A 22,497-nucleotide genomic window follows, 5' to 3' on the forward strand; every position below is an offset into this window, starting at 1 on the left:
TATTCCAGGCAATAGATACACCATCAAACAAAAAGAGTTCTTACCTTCAAGGGTGATAGTAAGAGATGTAAAAAGTTAAAAAAGGTAAAAGAGAAAAAATGAAGAGTTCTACTTTAGAAAATGAGGTAAGGGAAGAGTTATTTAATAGGACACCTCATAAAATGAGGAATTTGGCCAGGGGGATATCTGAGGAAAGAGTTCCAGTCAGTGGGAACTGTGAATTCAGAAAGCCTGAGGCTGAAACAGGCAAGTGTGTTTGAGAAAAAGCAAAGAGGCTGGTGGCTGTGCAGAGTGAGGCAGAGGAAGGAGAATGGGCTGTGGATCAGAGGACGCTGTGCCAGATCATACAACTCCTTGCAGTTCATGTAAGACTCGGATTTTACCTGGAGTGGAAAGAGAAGCACTGAAAGATTTGAGCAGGGGAGTAACCTGATAGCGTTTATGTTTAGTCCTGCCACTTCGACAGATAAACGCACCAATGGGCTTGATGAGATTTAGGCCAACCCATAACCGCCCCTCAACTTCTTTCCTTTCAATTTCAAAACTCCTCTATGGCTTCCTCCATCTGTTCTTCCTTCTGAGAAGTGCTCTCTCTTCCCCTTTACAGAACTAACCACTTTGGCAACTCCTTGGACACTTTCCTTCTTGTGAATAATTTGCTTTCTCAGCCCCTCAAAACCTTGCTGTGTCTGTAAATCATTAACTGTAAGAGGAACCGCTGGGAGTCCTGTAACCTTTAGCCCAGAGCTTGGCTCCTCCTCCAGAATGTCTCCACCAATCAAGGAAAGTGCTTTGGGCCAGTCTTGCTCCTCCGGATTGTCAGACTGCTCCTCCCTCTTCTTTAGACTGCCGCGAGGAAAAAGCAGATGTGAGAACTCAAGGTTCAGGGCTGCTCTTCTAAGAAACAAGTCTGCCATAATCTCCAGCTGTGTTGGAATCTGTTAACTAGTGAGTACCTCATCTCCTCTCCTGTGTAAGATTTCCTGAACTGGCACATCTGTTTTTTGAGCAAAGATAACAAACAGATGAACGAAACCAACAATCAAAAATGCTGTCATTAAAGTCTTAGGCAGCCAAAATTTCTCTCAGGATTTCTCAGTTGTGTGATACTATCTGTTAAGTGATGAGGAGTATGCACACACAAAAGGCTATAAATGTAGCAGCTGAGTTTTCATGTTGAGCCTTTTGGTGCGCTTTGATTTTTTGAAAAACTATGTACATGTATTAAGTTGATAATTTTTTAAAAATTTTAATTGAACCAGATGCGGTGGCTCAAGCCTGTAATCCCAGCACTTTAGGAGGCTATGGTGGGCAGATGCAGATCACTTGAGGCCAGGAGTTCGAGACCAGCTTGGCCAACATGGTGAAACCCTATCTCTACTGAAAATAAAAAATTAGTCAGGTGTGGTGGCAGGTGCCTGTAACCCCAGCTACTTGGGAGCCTGAGGCAGTAGGGTCACTTGAACCTGGGAGGTGGAGGTTGCAGTAAACTGAGATTGCATCACTGCACTCCAGCCTGGGCGACAGAGCGAGACTCCATCTCAAAAAAAAAGACCAGGTAGTGGCTGAGATTTTCATTGTACTGTCTGCTTAGCTCCCCACCTTGACATTCCCCAGATGGGAATCCATCTTCTGCATCATCCAGAAAGTATGTAAATTACTTCCAGGAAACTTTGGGAAACACAGATGCAAACCTAAGGACAGCCAGTTTTCTCTTTTAGGTGGTCAAGGGCAGCTGCAAAAGTTCTGTATAGGAGGGGTTTCAGGCTGGGTCCAGTTGGGGTTGGAGAGAACAGCAGTGGCTTTACCTTGCGTTGAGGCTGTATATGTTAAACTACTGTTATTACTTGGATACTTAGAGGGAGGGATGTTTATGGAGCTATGGGGAGGCTAAAGCCCCCTTTGGCTGTAGAGACAAAGAGCTTGCATTTCAGATGAGACCTTAAATACTTTCAGAAGCCCATCTGACCAGGGGTGGTACTGTCTTTCTTAGAAGAGTTTTCCTTACCAATGTTTCTGTGGCTCAGTATAAAAATCTGGAGTCACCCTGGGAAAGTTATCTCAGCAATTTTGCCTACAAATAATTTTATAAACCTTGGAAATAGAAGTTGTAAAATGCTAAGATCAATGAAAAGGCAGGAAAAGAACTTTGCTGAGGAGAAGGCAATCAAAGGTTTTGATGAAGAGGATGTTGATATTTGCTTTTTGGTAGAACAGAATGGTTAGGTTCATTTTAAGCTCCAAATGACTGATCAATTTTCTTTTCAACATACGTTTGAAGGATTCTGAATGTGGTGTAGAGTATTGTATGAGAGCTAGGGAACAAATCATACTAAACTCTGATTCTATTCAGAATCAGCAAGCTAAGTATGATATATTTATCCCCAATCATATTGATATTTACATAATTACTTAATGTCTTTCTTAGTAGTCTATAAGCTTCATGGGAGCAAGACCAGCTGTGTCTTGTTCACAGCTATATTTTCAGCATTTAGTACAGGTCTGGCATATAGCAAGTATTCAATAAATATACGGATAATGAATAAATGTATTGTCCAATTTAAATATGTGTGTCTGTTTGTGTATACTTCCTTGTCTGTAAAATGAAAATACTAATAAATAACTGCAAAGTGCTTAACAGTACAACCACTTGCCAGATCTCAGCAAAAATGTAACGTACCTAGAGAGACCTCCTAAAAGGTCCCTTTTCTCCCATTACTCTCTTTGTTTTCTTGTGTAACATCACATTTATTTATTCCCTTGTTTACTATATGTGTCTTTCCATGAGAGCAGGGAGGACCTTGTCTCTTGCATTCCCTCCTGTATCCTCTATGTCTGAAATAGTTCATGGCAAGTGATTAATAATTGTTGAATAAATAAAAGAATCATGCCAACTACCAAGAATGAAGCTCAAGACCTTAAGGTATTTGTCCAAATTCCTGCCTCTTATTTAACAGAATCAGAAATTTTTTCTAATACTTCGCAACCACTTAAAAATACTATTCATTTTTACATCCAAGTAATGAAAGAATCAGGACATTCCTTTTGGAAGACATAGTTTCAACATTTTATCTAAATTGCAAAATTATACAAAAACTCAAGTAATCATTGATAGCGGACCGGTTTAAGAAATGACAGTGCAGTTCTCCACTAGAATGGCATGCAACTGTTAAAAGAAAAAAACCAGAACAGGGCTGAGTGCGGTGGCTCCCACCTGTAATCCTAGTGCTTTGGGAGGCCGTGTGCGTGTTTGTGTATATTTCCTTGTTTGTAAAATGGAAATAATAATAAATAACTGCAAAGTGCTTAGCACAGGAGGATTGCTTGAGGTCAGGAGTTTGAGACCAGCCCGGGCAACATAGCGAGACCCCATCTCTAAAAAATTTTTTAAAACACTTAGCTGGGTGTGGTGGCACGCACCTGTAATTCCAGGTACTCTGGAGCCTGAGGCAGGAGGATTGCTTCATCCCAGAAGCTCAAGCTGCAGTGAGGGGTGGTCGTGCCACTACACTCCAGTCTGGGTGACAGAGTGAGATCCTGTCTTTAGGGGGGGGAAAAGAAGGAAAGAATAAATAAATAAATACTTCATTTTTAAAAAATAGAATGAAGATCTCTGTGCACTGGTATGGAAAGCCCTTAAACGGTACATTGTTAAAAATGTTTTTAGTGGGCAGATTATTGTGTATTCTGGGCTACCTGTTGTGTAAAATTGGTGGAGAAATAAGAATCTATACCCATAATTTGCTTGAAATCACATAAAGAAACCCCGAAAAGATAAGTAGAAATAATAATAGTGGTTTCCTAGGAGTGAGAGCAAAGTGGGCAGCTTTGAGACTAGAGGTGGGAGGCAGATATTTTTTTTTCCCTGTGTACCTTTTACAGTTTTTTTTGAGCCATTTGAAGATATTATGCGGAAAAAAAAATTAAAAACAGAGAGAGACAAGTAGTGTTGATTACTTAACTTCTTTCAGTTGAAGGAAACCTGATGCTAATTCTGTTAAGAGGAGAGCAGCCAAAAGCATAGGCTGTGACTTGCCAGCAAAAAACAGGGACCGGTAGTTCCCTCTGTACCCAATCCCCAATGCCAAAGAGAATGACATTGTTGGACTTAAGGTCTTAACCTGCAGGGCAACTGGGATTCAGAGTGATTTTAGTCCTGTTCTTAAGAGCAGCCTTTTCTCCTAAAGCCTGCCAAGAAATTTTTGTTAATTCTTCCTAGGAACATAACAGACAAGGCCGCTGCTCTGGTAGAACTTACATGACAGTGCAAAGATCAGCAAACTGCAGCCCATGGGTCAAATCCAGCCCTATCTGTGTTTGTGTATAGCCTTTGAACTAAGAATGGTTTTTAAATTTTTTAATGGTTGAAAAATAACTAAAAGAGGAACACTAATTCATGACACATGAAAATTAAATGAAGTTCTGGTGTCAGTATCCATAAATAAGGTTTTATTAGAACACAGCCATGCCAAAATTTATTTATGTATTGTCAATGGCTGCTCTCTCAATGGCAGAGTTAAATACCTGCAGCAGAGACCATATGGCCCACAAAGCCTCAAATATTTAGTGTCTGGCCCTTCACAGAAAAAGTTTGCTGACCCCTATTCTAGTAGAGAGTAATATGCTTGGCACCATGATAAGCATTTCGCATACAGTATCCCATTTAGTCTTCAGGACAAATCTCTGATGGAGGTTCCATTAGTTGCTCCATTGGTAAAATGTGAAACTGAGGTTCAGAGTGATTAATAATTCAAATAAGGTCATGCAGTTCATAAGTGGCAAAACTGGGAGATCATATCACATGACTATATGACTCAGTAGCCAGTGTATTTAACCATCATGCCATAGACCAGTGCTTTTCACACTTGAATGTACATACCAGTCACCTGGGACCTTGTTAAAATGTCAACATCTACCAATTCAGTAGATCTAGAGTGGGGCCTGAGAATGTGCATTTCTAGCAAGCTTCTAGGTGATAATGATGATGATGCTGGTTCACAAATCACAGCCTCTAAATCAGTGATTCTCAACCATGGCTGCTGCACATTAAAATCTGAGGACATTTTTAAAAATATAAATGGGCCCAGAGCCCCCTCTGAAATATTCTGATTTAATTGATCCAAGACCTAGGCATCAGAGTTTTTTTTTTTTTAATGCTTTCTTGGTGATTCAAATGTACAGCTGGACTGTGAACCACTGCTCTATTGAAATCCTGTCGAATGATATTAAAAACATTCAATCCAAAGACCAGAGTTCTAGTTCTAACTCTGGTATGAGAGAATGAAGCAGGCTGTTTCCCCTCTCTGGGTCTCCAATTTTCTTTGCAGGTGAAAAAGGGAAAAGCTGAAACCAGATGGTGTCAGAGTGCTCAAGATCACTGACTTGTCAGGTCTTCACACAAATAAATGGGAAGGACAGAAGTACCCAGGTTTCCTGATGCATTGGTTATATCAACATGATGCCCAAACACCAGGTCTGTTTAGGGTAAAACTGCAATAACTGTAGATGTCAGCTAAACTGTCCATTTAGCTGACATCTGCAATTATGTATTGTTTTGACAATGTGTCAGTACAGAAATGCTTCCACATAGCCAGACTGCCTTACATGGCACACAGCTAGAATTGTAGTTAGAATGATGGTTTAATGATTATGAGAGTAATATATATTGCGTTGTAGGAAATTTGGAAAATTACAGGAAGTATAATGAGGAGAACCTCAAACACTCATAATCCCTAGAACCGTATTTTTAACAACCTCAACCAAGTAAATGACATTGTGATCAAATGATTTCCCACAGAAGCAGGCGATGGCCCAGATGGGCCTCCCCCACAAAAGTCCTAAATGTTAAAGCCCCATAATTACATCTCTAGCAAATGCAGCTACAAGCCTGGACTTCAAAGTAGCATGGGCCCCTATTGAGAGCATGGGAACTGCAGCCTATCAACTAGACAGTTTATAAACTGTGACAGTGCTTTCATGTCTAATTGTTATTGGGCTACTCTCGATTTCTTCATCTACAGATTATCCACTGTGAAAAATGCTCCTTAACATTTCTGCCCTACTTTGAAATCTGCAGATGAAAGATATTAGACAAGAAGGCTTAGCCCTTTGCTTTCAGTGAGATTAAGTGGGTGACCCAGATCTTTACTTCTTTAGAAATGCATATGGGCGTCAATAGTGCACAGTATTCTGGAGAATGGGCTAGGACCTGATAGTTCTGGGTTCAAATCCAGCCAATGCCTCTTACTAGTCATTTTCTCAATCTGTAAACAGAGATGATAATAGTACCCACTTCACAGGGTTTCTCTGAGGATTTAATAAGAAAGTGTATATAAAACACTGAACATAGTGTTTGGAACACAGAGTGTATGCAGAAAATGGTACTATCATGATGATTATCAATAATAATAACAAAACTTAGCCACTTTGGGGTATGGCTACCTTCAGGACAGAAACAAATATATGTCCTTTTTGCTTGTCTTTTAGATGAACTGGTCTCTGTGCAAATCCTGAGTGCTAAAGCTTCCAACAAGACTGATGCTAGCTCATGTCACCATGAAGATGCTACATCATGCCAAATGTTTTCAGCACCTAGCAATTTTTGGTTCTGTGAGGGCATTGCATAAAGATAATAGAACAGCAACCCCTCAGAATTTCTCCAACTATGAATCCGTGACACAGGACTTCAAACTGGGGATTCCAGAGTATTTCAACTTTGCTAAAGATGTCCTGGACCAATGGACTGATAAGGAAAAGGTATGGGGGGAGGGCCAGTCAGACCACAATTTCTCAACTGGGAGTGATTTTACCCCTAGGTAACATCTCTAATGTCTAGAAATATTTTTGTTGCTGTGATAGAGGCAGAGGCAGTTGCTACTAGCATCTAACAGGTAAAAGCCAGGGATTCTGCTAAATATCCCATAATGCACAGGGCAGCCTCCAGAACAAAGAATTATTTGACCCGAAATGTCAATAGTTCCATGGTTAGTTGAGAGACCCTGGATTACATAAATGTAGAATTCTAGGTTGACTTAAAAAAAAAAAAAAAAGGAGAAGAGTGAAAAGTAATTCCAAGAGTCAGAAATGGTAGAAAAGGAGGCACAGATAAATCTTTGGGGAAAATATAAAGGATGCAAGAATTCTCACTTATTGGAAAGAAAAATGATCAGGCTAAATGGGAAATGATTTGGGACAAAAGAAATGACATGGCTTCCAACGTCTAGAAATAAGGACCCCAAAGTTATTATTTTTCCTGTTATTTTTAGTTATGTAGTAACTATACGTAGTTATGGGGTACAGAGATATTTTTTGATACATGTATAAAATGTGTAGTGATCAAATGAGGGTAATTAGGCTACCCATCATCTCAAACATGCATCATTTCTTTGTGCTGGGAGCATTCAAAATCCTCTCTCCTAGCTTTTTGAACATACACAATAAATTATTCTTAACTGTTTTCACTCTACAGTGCTATAGAACACTAGAACTTATTCCTCCCATCTAGCTATAATTTTGCATCCATTAACCAACCTCTTTCTATCCTCCTCTCCCCGCTACCCTTCCTAGCCTCTAATAGCCACAATTCCACTCTCTACTTCTATGAGCTCTTTTCAGGCTGGAGTGTGGTGGTGTGATCTCAGCCCACTGCAACCTCCGCCTCATGAGTTCAAGCAATTCTCGTGCCTCAGCCACCCAAGTAGCCGGGACTACAGGCACCTGCCACCATGCCAGCTAATTTTTGTATTTTTAGTAGAGACAGGGTTTTGCCATGTTGGCCAGGCTGACCTTGAACTCCTGGTCTCAAGTGATCCGCCCAACTTGGCCTCCCAAAGCACTGGGATTACAGGCGTGAGCCATCCACCACGCCAGGCCGAGCTCCTTTTTTTTTTTTTTTTTTGGGAGACAGGGTCTTACTCTGTTGCCCAGGCCGAAGTTCAGTGAAGCTCATTTTTTTAAGCTCCCACATATGAGTAAGAACATGTGGCATTTATCTGTCCGTGTCTGACTTATTTCACTTAACATAATTAATGTCCTCCAAGTTCATACATGTTGCCACAAATAACAGAATTTCATTCTTTTTTATGGCTGAATAGTATTGCACTGTGTATATATACCACATTTTCTTTATCCATTCATCTCTTGATAGACATTTAGGTTGATTCCATATCTTGGCTATTATGTACAGTGCTGCAATAAACATGGCAGTGCAGATATCTCTTCGATAGACTGATTTCCTTTCCTTTGAAAAAATACCCAGTGGTGAGATTGCTAAATCATATGGTAGTTTTATTTTTAGTTTTTTGAGAGGCCCTTATATTGTTTTCTGCAATGGCTGTACTAATTTATATTCTCACCAATAGTGTTTCAGAGTTCCCTTTTCTCCACATCCTCTCAAGCATTTGTTATCTTGTCTTTTTGATAATAGCCATTCTAACTGGGGTAAGATCATATCTCATCATGGTTTTGATTTGAATTATCCTGATGATTAATGATGTTGAGCATTTTTTCATATACTTGCTGCCAATTAGTATGTCTTTTGAGAAATGTTTATTCAGATTCTACGTCCATTTTTTAATTGAATTATTTGTTTGTTTGTTTTGTTTTGTTTTGTTTTGCTGTTGGGTTATTTGCATTTCCTGTATATTCTGGATATTAATTTCTTGTCAGGTGAATAGTTCACAAATATTTTCTCCCATTCTACATCTTGTCTCTTCTTGATTGCTTCCTTTACTGTCCAGAAGCTTTTTAGCTTTGTATAGTCCCATTTGTCTGTTTTTGGTTTTGTTGCCTGTGTTTTCATATCCTTATCCCTAAAATATTTGCCTAGGGGAGTCTCAGAGCCTACTCTGGCTCAGGGTCTGCTCGATTTTATTAAATTTATTATGAAATTTAAAAAATTTTAAAAATTAAAATTAAAATAAAAATAAAACATTTGCCTCGATCAATGACTTGAAGCATTTACGCTATGTTTTCTTCAGTTGCTTTATAGTTTTGAGTCTTACATTTAAGTCTATAGTCCAGTTCGAGTTGATTTTTGTATATGGTGAGAGAGAGGGCTCTAGTCTTAGTCTACCGCATATGATTACCACTTTTCCTCGGACCATGTACTGAAGAGGATATCCTTTCCTCAGTGTATGTTCTTGGCACCTTTGTTGAAAATCTATTGAATGTAAATGTGTGGGTTTATTTCTGGGTTCTCTATTCTGTTTCATTGGTCTGTGCATCTGTTTTTATGCCAGTACCATGCTGTTTTGGTTACTATAGCTCTGTAGTATGATTTGAAGTTAGGAAGTGTGGTGTCTCTACTAAAAATACAAAAATTAGCCGGGCATGGTGGTGCATGCCTGTAATCCCAGCTACTAGGGAGGCTAAGGGAGGAGAATCACTTTAACCTGGGAAGCGGAGGTTGCAGTGACCTGAGATCACACCATTGCACTCCAGCCTAGGCAACAAGAGTGAGACTCCCTCTCAAAAAAAAAAAAAAAAAAAAAAAAAGATTTAGTGTTAGTTCTTATGGTAGAATTCAGCAGTAAAGCCATCCAATTCTGTTTTTTTTTTAAATTACTGATTCAATCTCATTACATATTATTGGTCTATTCAGGTTTTCTATCTTGGTAGGTTATGTGTGTCCAGGAATTTATCCATTTCCTCTACATTTTTCAATTTGTTGGCATATAGTTGTTCACAATAGTCTTTAATGATCTTTTGTATTTCTGTGGTACAGTTGTAATGTCTCCTTTTTCATTTCTGATTTTATTTATTTGGGTCTTCTCTTTTTTTCTTAATCTAGCTACAGATTTGTCTATTTTGTTTTTCTTCAAAAAATTTTGTTTTGTTGATCTTTTATAATTTTGCCTCAATTTCATTTATTTCTGCTCTGATCTTTATTATTTCTTTCTTTCTACTAATTTTGGATTTAGTTTGTTCTTGCTTTTCTGGTTCCTTGAGGTGCATTCTTAGATTGTTTATTTGAAATCTTTCTGCTTGTTTGATATAGGTGTTTATGGCTATAAACTTCCCTTCTTAACACTGTGTTTGCTTTATTTCATTGATTTTTATATATTATGTTTCCATTTTCATTATTTTCAAGAAATTTTTTGCTTTCCTTCTCAACTTCATCATTGACTCACTGGTCATTCAGGAGCATGTTGTTTAATTTCCATGTATTTGTACACTTTTCCAAAGTTCCTCTTGTTACTGATTTCTAGTTTTATTCCATTGTGGTCTAAGAACATATTGGTATGATTTCAATTTTTAAGAATTCGTTGAAATTTGTTTTGTGCCCTAACATATGGTCTATTCTGGAGAATGTGCCATGTGCTGATGAGAAGAAGAATGTGTATTCTGTAGCTGTTGGATAAAATGTTGTGTAAATATCTCCTAGGTCCATTTGGTCCAAAGTGCAGTATAAATCCAATGTTTCTTTGTTAATTTTCTGTCTAGATGATCTGTCTAATGCTGAGGGTAGAGTGTTAAAGTCCCGAACATTGTTGTATTGGAGTCTATCTGTTTACATCTAATGATATTTGCTTTATATATCTGGATGCACTGATGTTGGGTGCGTATATATTTACAATTGTTATATCCTCTTGCTGAATTGATCTATTTATCATTATATAATGACCTTCTTTGCCTCTTTTTATGTTTTCTGACTTAAAGTCTATTTCATGTGATATAAGCGTAGCTATTCCTGCACACTTTTGGTATCTATTTGTTTGAAATATTATTTTCCATCTCTTCATTTTCTATGTGTATCTTTTTTTTTTTTTTTTTTTTTGAGACAGATTCTCACTCTGTCGCCAGGCTGGAGTACAGTGGCACGATCTCAGCTCACTGCAACCTCCGCCTCCCGGGTTCAAGCGATTCTCCTGCCTCAGCTTCCCAAGTAGCTGGGACTACAGGTGCACACCATCATGCCCAGCTAATTTTTGTATTTTTAGTAGAGACGGGGTTTCACCATGTTGGCCAGGATGGTCTCGATTTCTTGACTTCGTGATCCACCCGCCTCGGCCTCCCAAAGTGCTGAGATTACAGGCATGAGCCACTGCCCCTGGCCCTATCTATGTGTATCTTTACAGGTAAAGTGAGTTTCTTGTAGGCAGCCTATAGTTGGGTCTTGTTTTTTATCCATTCAGTCAGTCCATACAGTCCATATCTTTTAACTGGGGAATTTAAACTGTTTACATTCAAGATTGTTATTGATAGGTGTTATTTTGTTCATCATGAGGGTGCCAGCAGTGGCTGCAGCAGGTCCCAGGCAGGCTGATCCTCAGGCTCCCAGGAAGTGTGCATGGGCACTGGCAGTAGCAGTGGCAAGCCTAAGTGAGTCAGACCTCAGGTCCTTTGGCAGTGCACATGGGTACCTGTAGTAGTGGTGGCCTGAGTGGGCCAGTCCTTGGGTCCGCAGATGGCAATGCAGGCACAAAGCGGCTCTGCCACTAGAGGGGGCAAGATCATGTTCATGGCAGCAGGCTCAGGAAGGCAGCTCTCAGGCTGTGGGGAGTGTGCTTTAGTGCCGTATGTCCTGGGGCAGCCTCCCTGATGTGCTGGATTGCCTGTTCCCTGGGGTGTAGAGTGCTGTGTATAGGCTCGGGTGCCAGTGGCCTGGCTCTATCACTGGATCCACCTGGTGTTGGAATGCTGCAGCCCTCTACAGGAACATGTGGGGATGTCAGCAAGGCCCCAGGGATGTGGAGATGCAGGGACAATTGGCCCCAGGGCAAGATGTAGTATGGTAGTAGCTCTGTTCCTAAAATGATGCCATGCTGTAGCAGCTCGGGTCCTGGGGTTTGTTGCAGGGGGACCTAGTATGAACTTCCTCTCTGGAACAATATTATACTGTACTAGTATACTATACTATACAGCATTTACTAGGCTCAGGGCGTGTGAGGGCTGAGGGGCTCTCCTGTAGGTGGGATTTCAGGCATCTGTGATGGGAACGTGGACTGCTGAGGATCTTCCACTTACATTTTCCTCAAAATAGGGAGTCCCTCTGGGCTCTGTGCTGATCTTGGCCAGCTGCTGTTCTTCCCTTACTATGCTTTCATCTCTAGTTTTCAGGTCTCAGAGAGTTTTGTCACTTCCTTGCTAAATTCCAGTGTTCTCCCTTTGACACTCTATTTGTCATGTGGTTATCTGCTCCCTGTCTTGGTACTTCTGGTAGGAGGCGAGTACTGGGCATCTCTAGTCATCCATCTTGATGATGTCTCCCCCAGAGTTATTTCCAAATTCTCCTTCCATGTTCTAACTAATGACTTGTGAACTTTCTTCAGCTAATCTATTCCATTGAGTCAGTTGGCCCAGAATTTAGCTGTATAACAACCTTTAAATCAATGACTGGTTTGTCTTTCCTCAGGCTGGAAAGAAACCTTCAAATCCAGCCTTTTGGTGGATCAACAGAAATGGAGAAGAGGTGCAGTGGAGTTTTGAGGAACTGGGATCTCTGTCCAGAAAATTTGCCAATATACTTTCAGAAGCCTGTTCCCTACAAAGAGGAGATCGGGTAATTCTGATTCTGCCCAGGGTCCCAGAGTGGTGGCTTGCAAATGTGGCCTGTCTGCGAACAGGTTAGTAATGTTTGCTTTCTGATCATATTTATTACTAAGCTGGATGGGGGATTTTCCAGAACACCTAAGTAATCATGATACATTTATTTTGGTGTGGGCTTATTGTCAAAGAGTGCCTTTAAATTATATAAAAGTTAGGCTGTGGTAGGCTAATTCCTTATCCCTAGGTAGAACATCTTTAAAAGATAACCTTAGAGTTATAGCCTCACAAAAATTGTTGTGTTGCCCTGATTAGAAAGAAAAGATATTCTAAAGAACCTGTGTTCTGGTCCTGGTTGTTGATTTCTTGAAGAACCCTGATGGAGAGGCCTGGTCCTTCCCAAAGGGAAATGATGAGCCAGTGTCAAGAGTCCAGGAATGGCTGGCTGGCTTGCTTGCTTCCTTCCTTCCTTCCTTCCTTCCTTCCTTCCTTCCTTCCTTCCTTCCTTCCTTCCTTCCTTCCTTCCTTCCTTCCTTCCTTCCTTCCTTCCTTCATTCATTCCTTCATTCCTTCCTTCCGTGGCTCAGGCTTCAGTAAACTCGGCTCGCTGCAGACTCCCTGTGTCTGGCTCCCGTGATTCTCCTGCCCTGGCCGGCGGGCTGCCTGGGATTGCCACCGCGTGCCACCACCCCTCCCTGGTTTTTCTCCTTTGGCTGGAGGCGCGGTTTCGCCATGTCGGCCAGGCTGGTCTCCAGCTCCTGACCTCCAGTGCTCTGCCCACCTCGGCCTCCCGAGGTGCTGGGACTGCAGACGGAGGCTCGCTCATTCGGTGCTCGGTGTTGCCCGGGCTGGAGTGTGGTGGCGTGGTCTTGGCTCGCTGCAGCCTCCGCCTCCCAGCTGCCTGCCTTGGCCTCCCAGGGTGCTGGGATTGCAGCCTCTGCCCGGCCGCCGCCCCGTCTGGGAGGTGGGGAGCGTCTCTGCCTGGCCGCCCATCGTCTGGGTTATGAGGGGCTCCTCTGCCCGGCCGCCCATCGTCTGGGATGTGAGGAGCGACCCTGCCCGGCCTCCCCGTCTGGGAAGTGAGGAGCCCCTCTGCGCAGCCGCCCCATCTGGGAAGTGAGGAGCGCCTCTGCCCGGCCGCCCCTTTTGGGATGTGAGGAGCGCCTCTGCCCGGCCGCCCCGTCTGGGAAGTGAGGAGCGCCTCTGCCCGGTCGCCCCGTCTGGGAAGTGAGGAGCGCCTCTGCCCGGCCGCCCCGTCTGGGAGGTGGGGAGCGCCTCTGCGCGGCCGCCCCGTCTGGGATGTGAGGAGCGCCTCTGCCCGGCCGCCCCATCCGGGAAGTGAGGAGCACCTCTGCCCGGCCACCCATCGTCTGGGATGTGAGGAGCGCCTCTGCCCAGCTGCCCTGTCCAGGAAGTGAGGAGCCCCTCTGCCCGGCCGCCACCCTGTCTAGGAATTGAGGAGCGTCTCTGCCCGGCCGCCCCGTCTGGGAACTGAGGAGCACCTCTGCCTGGCCGCCCCGTCTGGGATGTGGAGAGTGCCTCTGCCCGGCCGCCCCGTCTGGGAGGTCTACCACAGAGGCCAGAAGCAATGTGGGGGCTGGATGTGGTGGCTCACGCCTGTAGTCCCAGTACTCTGGGAGGCTGAGGCGGGTTGATCACTTGAGGCTAGGAGCTCGAGACCAGCCTGGCCAATGTGGCGAAACATATGAAAAATACAACTGTCAAACCAACCAACGAACCAAGCGACAACAAAACAGGCCTACCCTGGAGTCATACTCTAATTTTTTCTATTTTCCTCCCTTTCTGATCCTTTATCCCACTTTCTTTTTCTTCCTCTTCCTTCTCCTTCTTCTTTGTCAAATAGAGGATTGAGTTATTATCATTGATCCATACAAAGTCCCTCTCTCATTTATTTTCTTTAATTCCCACCCCCCATTTCTATTCCCCGTCTTCCGATGTGCAACCTTCCTAATATGTTTGATATGCATCTTTTTGTTCATATGTACTTTTAGAAAATGTTTATTGTTTTGTGTGCAAAAAATAAAATAAAATTTATTTAAAAAAAAAAAAAGAGTCCAGGAATGGCAGACATGTGTTCTGCAATCTTCTTGCCTACTGTGTCACCTGGGAAGAGTAAAACCTATTGTGAAGTGAATGCTTTCCATCCCTCTCTTAAGGGTCTGGGACTTAAGGGTGGTGGGGCCCAGGAGGAAGATCTATATATTTTTGAGAGTCCATTTATCCTTTGAGAAAATAATACCCAAAGCTTACTGAGCACTGTTCTAAGTTCTTTACATGTTTTAACTCATTTAATCCCCTAATTATCCTATGAGAAGTAGTATTATTATAATATCACTTTACAGATGCAGAACCTGAAGCTCACAGAGGTGAAGTGGCTTGTCCCAAGTCCCAGCTGTAAGAGTGTCTGGCTCCAGGACACTCTTAATCATTATACTTCATCTTACAGTGTAATATATAACCAGCAGGAATAGAACCACAGAAAAGATGAATGCCTCCACCCTTCCTTTTGGAAAGAAATCATAAAGCAATCATGTACATTTTAAGAGGCACTCAGCTGAAGTGTGAAGTGTACAGTTCTGGAGTCAGGCTACAGGGTTCAATCCCTGCACTGTCACTTATTACTTAAGTGATATCTTGGGCAAGTTATTCATAGCTTTTATGTTTAGGGGTTTTTTTGGTGGGGACTGAATGAGTTAAAACATATAATCAAATACTCAATAAATATTAGTTAATATTACTTTTCAATCAAAACCTTCTTCAAGCTCAATGTTAGGGATGGTCTTCAAATAAAGAATAATTATCCAGTATTTAACATGCTTTCATGTTAGGCCAAAAGGGTCATAGACTCTGAAATCCCTTGAAAGGCAAAAGCAGATAAGTGAAAGTAAGATAAATAGATATCTTCCTGGTAAACTGACTAACTCATTCTGAGAAATAGAGAATGTATAGATGGTATCTACACTACTGTAACATAACGAAGAATAACCTTTCTTCTAAACACTGTTTCTTTTCTGCCCCTTCAGGGACAGTTTTAATTCCAGGAACCACTCAGCTGACCCAGAAAGACATTCTCTACAGACTACAATCTTCAAAAGCAAACTGCATTATCACCAATGATGTTTTAGCCCCAGCAGTAGATGCTGTTGCACCCAAATGTGAAAATCTGCACTCCAAGCTGATTGTATCAGAGAACTCCAGAGAGGGGTGGGGGAACCTCAAGGAGATGATGAAGTGAGTAGCCATGCTTGTTGTAGAACAGCTTCCCAAAAGGAAAGGCAACAATAAAAAGATTTTAAACCCAGTAGTGATCAGAAAAATGCAAATTAAAACAACAAGTAAAGGGAACAGTTGGTAGTTATTGCTGCACTAATAGTGCTAAACTCTGAAGTAGGAAGGAGCTTGGAGTGCTTTTTGTAGGTTGGGATCCCCTGAGATTGGAGATCGGTGTATAGGAAGTTTATTAAGGAGTTCTTTTGGGATTAACACCTGTGAGGAATGAGTAAGAATGTAGGATTGGGCAGAGAAAGAAATTTATTTGCGATGTATTCCCTACAAAGCTTTCAGTCAACCCACTGGGACCTCTGAAGGACCTCCTCAAAGCTGTTCCCAGCTAAAGCAAGTGGTCCTGGCCTTTATACACCCACATTGATCAGTAATTGGATGGGGTTGTCCCTAGGAGTCAAGACCTTTAACAAAGCCACTGTCTTCAGTCAAGGCAATCTCTAAAGAGGGTTCCCAGCACCTGTCACTGAAGGATCACAGTCAGTCCTTCAGTGTTGGCTATCCCATTCCCTTGCTGATAGCAACACTGGTATCAGGTTAAAAGAAAAAATGCTTAATGTTAATAGATACAATTATAAAACTGAATTTCACTGATGTTGAAGCCTAGCATGGGGTGCTTCCATGGGTTACCTGGAACTCTTGCCAGGTACTGGTTATGCCTTAGAACTGGGCTGGCAGCAAAGTCCTTCTCTAGAATGAGCTTCCTACTTTTACTCAAGGATTTGGGAGCATGCTTGCAACTATGGACTTTTTTCCTACCACATTTAAAATTGCTAATATTGAGTTCTTGCCAAAGGCCAAGTACTGTTCTAATAAAAATAATGTTATAATTGCAATCATAGCTTATATTGATATGGTTATGTGCCAGAAACTATTCTAAGGACTTCAGATATATTACCTCATTTAAACCTCACAGCAACCTAGGTACTATAATTATATAGCTGAATAAGGTCAAATGCTAGTATCTGGCAAAGCTAAGTTTCAAACCCAGGCATTATGAGTGCTGAGCCTACACTCCTCACTTCTGTATGTACTGCCTCTAGTAAGAGATCAGTACGATAACCCTTCCTGAGGTTTTGAGGGCAACCATATTGGTGATGGAAGTGATAGGAACACAGCTGTAGATACTTTTTTTTTTTTTAGACAGAGTCTCGCTCTGTGGCCCAGGCTGGAGTGTAGTGGCACAATCTCGGCTCACTGCAACCTCTGCCTCCTGAGTTCAAGCGATTCTCCTGCTTCAGCCTTCCAAGTAGCTGGGATTACAGGCATGTGCCACTATGCCCACCGAATCTTTTTGTATTTTTAGTAGATATGGGGTTTCATTGTGTTAGCCAGGATGGTCTCAATCTCCTGACTTCATGATCCGCCCGTCTTGGCCTCCCAAAGTGCTGGGATTACAGGCGTGAGCCACTGTGCCCGGCCTATAGATAGTATTTTTAATTAATTAATTATGAAATCATAGACTGAACACTTGGTGTAGCTTTGTCAGGTTTTGAAAACAGCTTTTTAGCCAGGCGCAGTGGCTGATGCCTGTAAATCATCACTTTAGGAGGCTGAGGTGGGATGATGGTTTGAGTCCAGGAGTTCAAGACCAGCTTGGGAAACATAGTGAAACCTCTTCTCTACATAAATAAAAATAATTAGCCAGGCATGGTGATGCATACCTGTAGTCCCAGCCTACTCGGGAGGCTGAGGTGGGAAGATCGCTTGAACCCAGGAAGTCACGGCTGCAATGAGCCATGATTGAGCCACTGCACTCCAACCTGGGTGAGAGAGAGAGAGAGACCCTGTCTCAAAAGAAAAGAAAAGAAAAGAAAGAAAAGAAAATAGCTTTTCTATATTTCTCATGAATGGCCTGGTTGTTTCTACTCATTCTCAACCCCACATGCCTGGATAAGTCTGTGTGCATCTTAGACACTTGATATGTATGTGTGCAGCTGCCCTAATGCGTGACTTGTATAGAAGTCTGATTATCCTTTGGAACTAAAAGGTTTTCTTTCTCTTTAACTGGAACTCTTTCTTCCCTGGATGGATGCTTAGATCCTGTTCAATCTTATTGTCTGCTATATCCAGAACTATGTAGACTCTCTTGTGGGAAACAGAAAAACCATCCTTTCATGGTCGGCAAACTTTTTTTTTTTTTTGAGACACAGTCTTGCTCTGTCGCCCAGGCTGGAGTACGGTGGCTCGATCTTGGCTCACTGCAACCTCCACCTCCCTGGTTCAGGAGATTCTCAGCTTCCTGAGTAGCTGGGATTACAGGTACGTGCCACTGTGCCTGGCTAATTTTTGTATTTTCAGTAGAGACAGGTTTTCGCCATGTTGGCCAGGCTGGTCTCGAACTCCTGACCTCAGGTGATTCACCCGCTTCAGCTTCCCAAAGTGCTGGGATTATAGGTATGAGCCACCATGCCCAGCCTCAGCAAACATTTTCTGTAAAAGGGACAGAGAATAAATACTTAAGGCCTTGCAGGCCATATAGTCAGTCTCATCACAACTACTCAACTCTGCCACTGTAGTGTGAAAGCAACCACAGGTAATACCTCAATGAATGGGCAATAACATTTTATTTACATAAACAATAGGCAAGTCAGATTTTGCCAGTAGGCTGTAGTTTGTTGGCCCATCAGTATCCATGGCTTTTACTAACATGTATTGTATTAACATACTATATTCATTTTTAAAAAATCACATTTTAAAGCATCCATAGGGGAGAGAAGGGGAAAATTCTTCCTTATCCATGATTGCAAGATCACAGACTCCTCACTCTGCTGGAGGTATGATAAAAATCTCAAGTTTTAAAAATCCTTCAATCCTTCTTTATCATAGAATAAAAAGCTAGGAGAGCAGCTATTATAAACGGGCTTTTGATGACAAAGTTTAGTTTTGATTCTAGAAAGCACCTAAAAGGATAGAGAAAGTGATGGCTTTTACCCTGTAATTCAAGCTAAGCCACTGGCACCTGATCCATGACATGAAGCGGTTCAAGTGGATAGCTTCTCAAAATTTGTCAGTGGTAACAGTCTGTGATGCTGTGTTTAACATGCAGTCATTGTAGTTTTTCCTTTGCAGACATGCCAGTGACAGCCACACCTGTGTGAAGACAAAACACAATGAGATCATGGCCATATTCTTTACCAGTGGAACAAGTGGATATCCGAAAATGACTGCACACACCCACAGCAGTTTTGGTTTAGGATTATCTGTAAATGGAAGGTATACTTCCACAAAAGTGCCGCTTGAAGTGTCAAAACTGCAAAGATGATGACTTATTTACTAGTCTTTTATATTTATTTTCCTATGTACGTCAGGGCTACTCTTTGTTTTCCCAGGTTCTGGCTAGATTTGACACCCTCAGATGTGATGTGGAATACCTCAGATACGGGCTGGGCAAAGTCTGCATGGAGTAGTGTTTTTTCTCCATGGATCCAGGGAGCATGTGTATTCACACACCATTTACCCCGTTTTGAGCCGACTTCTATCTTGCAAGTAAGCCAAAGCACAAGGAGGTCAATATTTAGAAATGCATTAAGCAGTATGGCTGACAGAACTGGTGAATAAAGCAACTTGCAGAGATCAGAGTGGACAATATGATTTAAGATACGTCACATCCAGAAAGTCAATAAGCCTGAAAAGATACACTCGGCCCCCTCTGTATCCACAGGTCCTGCAGCCTCTGATTCTGCCAGGCACATATTGAAAATATTTGAGGAGAAAAACCAAAAACAAAATACAACAATTAAGAAAATGCAAATAAAAAATACCATGTAACAAATATATACATAGCATTTACATTGTTTTAGGCAGTATAAATAATCTAGAGATGATTTAAAGTATATGGGAGGATATGCACAGGTTATATGCAAATACCATACAATTTTATATAAGGGACTTAAGCATTCCTGGAACCAATCCTGCAGACACTGAGGGATGATTCTACAAGAAAAGGTAAGAATGCATTTACATTAACATAAACAATGTTTAAATTGTGCTGCGTCAACCAAAGACATTTAAGCACTTACTAAAGTTGTAGTAAGACCAAGAGTTTGCTTTTTCTAAATTGCAGACACTCTCCAAGTACCCCATCACAGTCTTCTGTTCAGCACCAACTGTATACCGAATGCTTGTACAGAATGATATGGCCAGGTAAGAAATGTTAGTAAATAGGCATTTAGTGGGGGGAGGGGAGAAGAGGAAGCTATAAAATAAAAGATCTTTCTGCCTGAAACATAGCTCCAAGCCAGTAGACACAGGATTTAGCAATCTCTCCTCTTCCTCTTTCTCCTTCTTGCCTGCATTCTGTAAATGATAATTACTGTGACCAGGCCAAGCTCCCCCAAACAAGAAGAAAGTGAGGGTTCAGCTATGTCTATAGCTCTAAGCCCAGTGGTTATGGATAAGAAGATGGTAAATCTTTTGGATGATGTCTTTCTGTGAGCTGAGAAAGTAGAGAACTTGTTTCTATTTGGAACCTTATCCCAGCAGATAGAAAAGAGGATGCATATCTTTTATTCTATTGCTGATTCCGTTTGAAAGGGTTCATTGGTAATCCAAAAAGAAAAACAACCCCCGTTTCTCCTCATTTTGTTTTTGTTTTTGTTTTGTTTTATTTCAATAGGGTTTTGGGAAACAGGTGGTGTTTGGTTACATGAATAAGTTCTTTAGTGGTGACTTCTGAGATTTTGGTGCTCCCATCACCCAAGCAGTATACACTGTACTCAGTGTATAGTCTTTTATCCCTCACCCACCTCCCACTATTTCCCCAGAGTCCCCAAAGTCCATTATATCATTCTTATGCTTTTGCATCCTCATAACTCAGCTCCTAGCAACCACTATTTTACTATATTCACAACACTCAATACTCCGGGTCTTCAGATGTAAGGGATCTTTTCCCCCACATTGACCAATTCTCCAACATCAGTTGAGTGTCCTATGATTTCATTCAATCTGACATTATCTCCCTGGAGGCAGCATCATCTCCCACAGGTTAATGACTCAGTCCCACAAGACTCTTTCCCATCTCAAATGCTAATCACAAGTCCAGGCTGTCACCTGCGCATATAACCAAATGGCTATAAATCAGAGGTTCCCATGACCCTTCCTTGGGTTTAGTAATTTGCTATGATGGCTCAAAGAGTGCAGGAAAACACTTACTTACATTTCCCAGCTTATTATAAAAGATATGATAAAAGTTACAGATGAATAGCTAGCCAGATGAAGAGGTATATAGGGTGAGGTCCACAAGGTCCCAAGTGCAGCAGCTTATATCTCTGTGGAGTGGGTGTGCACTACCTTTCCGGCACGTGGTGCTCTCCAAACCTCATACTTCAGGGATTTTTTTGGAGGCCCCATTATGTAGGCATGATTGATTATTAAGTCAATCTCCAGCTCCTCTCCTTTCCCTGAAGGATGGGGGTGAGGCTGAAAGTGCCAAGCTTCTGTTCCTGGCTTAGTCTTTCTTGTGACCAACCCCTATACGGGAGCCCCATTGAGAGTCTTGAGAGTCGCCTCATGAGAACAAAAGACAATTCTATCACCCAGGAAATTCCATGGAATTTAGAAGCTCTGTGTCAGGAACTAGAGTCAAAGGCAAAATATTAGAACAAAAGATACTCCTAGCACACTCATCACTTGGGAAATTACAAAGGTTTTAGAAGCTCTGGGCCAGGAACCCAGGATGAAGACCCAATACAGGTTGAGTATCCCTTATCCAAAATGCTTGAGACCAGAAGTCTTTTGGATTTCAGATTGTTTTGGATTTTGGAATATTTGCATTATACTGGTTGGGCTGCCCTAATCCAAAAACATGAAACCTGAAATCCTCCAATGAGCATTTCCTTTGAGCATCATGTCGGTGCTAAAAAAGTTTCAGATTTTGGAGCACTTTGGATTTTGAATTTTCAGATTAAGGATACTCAACATCTATGTATTTCTTGTTATAGCTCATATCACAGGTAAATATATTTAAATTGATGTTATTTAATTATCGAACAGGAAATAATTCATCTGCCATAAAATTCAAAAGGTATATAAAAATACATAGTGAAAAGTCTTGCTTCAAACCTTGTCCCCAGTGACCCAGTCCTCTTCCATGGAGGCAAACTGAGTTTCCAGTTTCTTGTCTATTCTCCCTGAAAATACACAAACTGATACACATGTGTTCTCCCCATCTCTATTTTTTTTTTTTTTTTTTTTTTTTTTGAGACGGAGTCTTGCTCTGTCGCCCAGGCTGGAGTGCAGTGGCACAATCTTGGCTCACTGCAACCTCTGCCTCCTGTTCAAGCAATTCTCCTGCCTCAGCTTCCTGAGCATGTAGGATTACAGGTGTGCACCACCATGCCTGGCTACTTTTTGTATTTTTAGTGGAGATGGGGTTCTGCCACTTTTTGTATTTTTAGTGGAGATGGGGTTCTGCCACGTTGGCCAGGCAGGTCTCGAACTCCTGATGTCAGGTGATCCGCCCACCTCTGCCTCCCAAAGTGCTGGGATTACAGGCACAAGCCACCACACCTGGCCTCTCCTTCTCTATTATGAACATAAATGGTATCACAAGATTCACACAGTTCTGCACCTTGCTTTTTTCCTCTAACAATACATTCTGGCACTGTGTTGTGCAATATGGTAGCCACTAACCACAGCTAGTTATTTCAATATAAATATTAAGTAAAATTAAAAATTCAATTCCTCAGTTATACTAGTCCTGTTTCG

General features: G+C 41.7%; 1 protein-coding gene across 4 annotated transcripts in view; it reads left to right on the plus strand.

Moving 5' to 3' along the window:
* The first annotated feature begins 845 nt into the window (after positions 1-845).
* The window catches only part of ACSM3 (acyl-CoA synthetase medium chain family member 3), a 34,571-nt gene continuing 12,919 nt past the window's right edge, over positions 846-22,497 (plus strand). For 2 of the 4 annotated variants that reach the window (XR_009214149.1, XR_009214150.1), the window contains exons 1-7: positions 862-948; positions 6,487-6,756; positions 12,356-12,566; positions 15,531-15,738; positions 18,862-19,005; positions 19,122-19,278; positions 19,856-19,935. Coding sequence is in view for 2 of the 4 variants with exons in the window: in XM_032157073.2 (XP_032012964.1) it covers positions 6,538-6,756; positions 12,356-12,566; positions 15,531-15,738; positions 18,862-19,005; positions 19,122-19,278; positions 19,856-19,935 (1,019 nt within the window). In the remaining 2 variants the exon portion in view is untranslated. Of the gene's footprint in view, positions 949-5,385; positions 5,474-6,486; positions 6,757-12,355; positions 12,567-15,530; positions 15,739-18,861; positions 19,006-19,121; positions 19,279-19,855; positions 19,936-22,497 lie in introns of those variants that run through there. The other 2 variants (XM_032157073.2, XM_058440794.1) reach the window with 2 other exon arrangements.

The sequence above is a fragment of the Hylobates moloch genome, unplaced genomic scaffold (genome assembly GCF_009828535.3).
Source record: "Hylobates moloch isolate HMO894 unplaced genomic scaffold, HMol_V3 SCAFFOLD_6, whole genome shotgun sequence".
Taxonomy (NCBI): Eukaryota; Metazoa; Chordata; class Mammalia; order Primates; family Hylobatidae; genus Hylobates; species Hylobates moloch.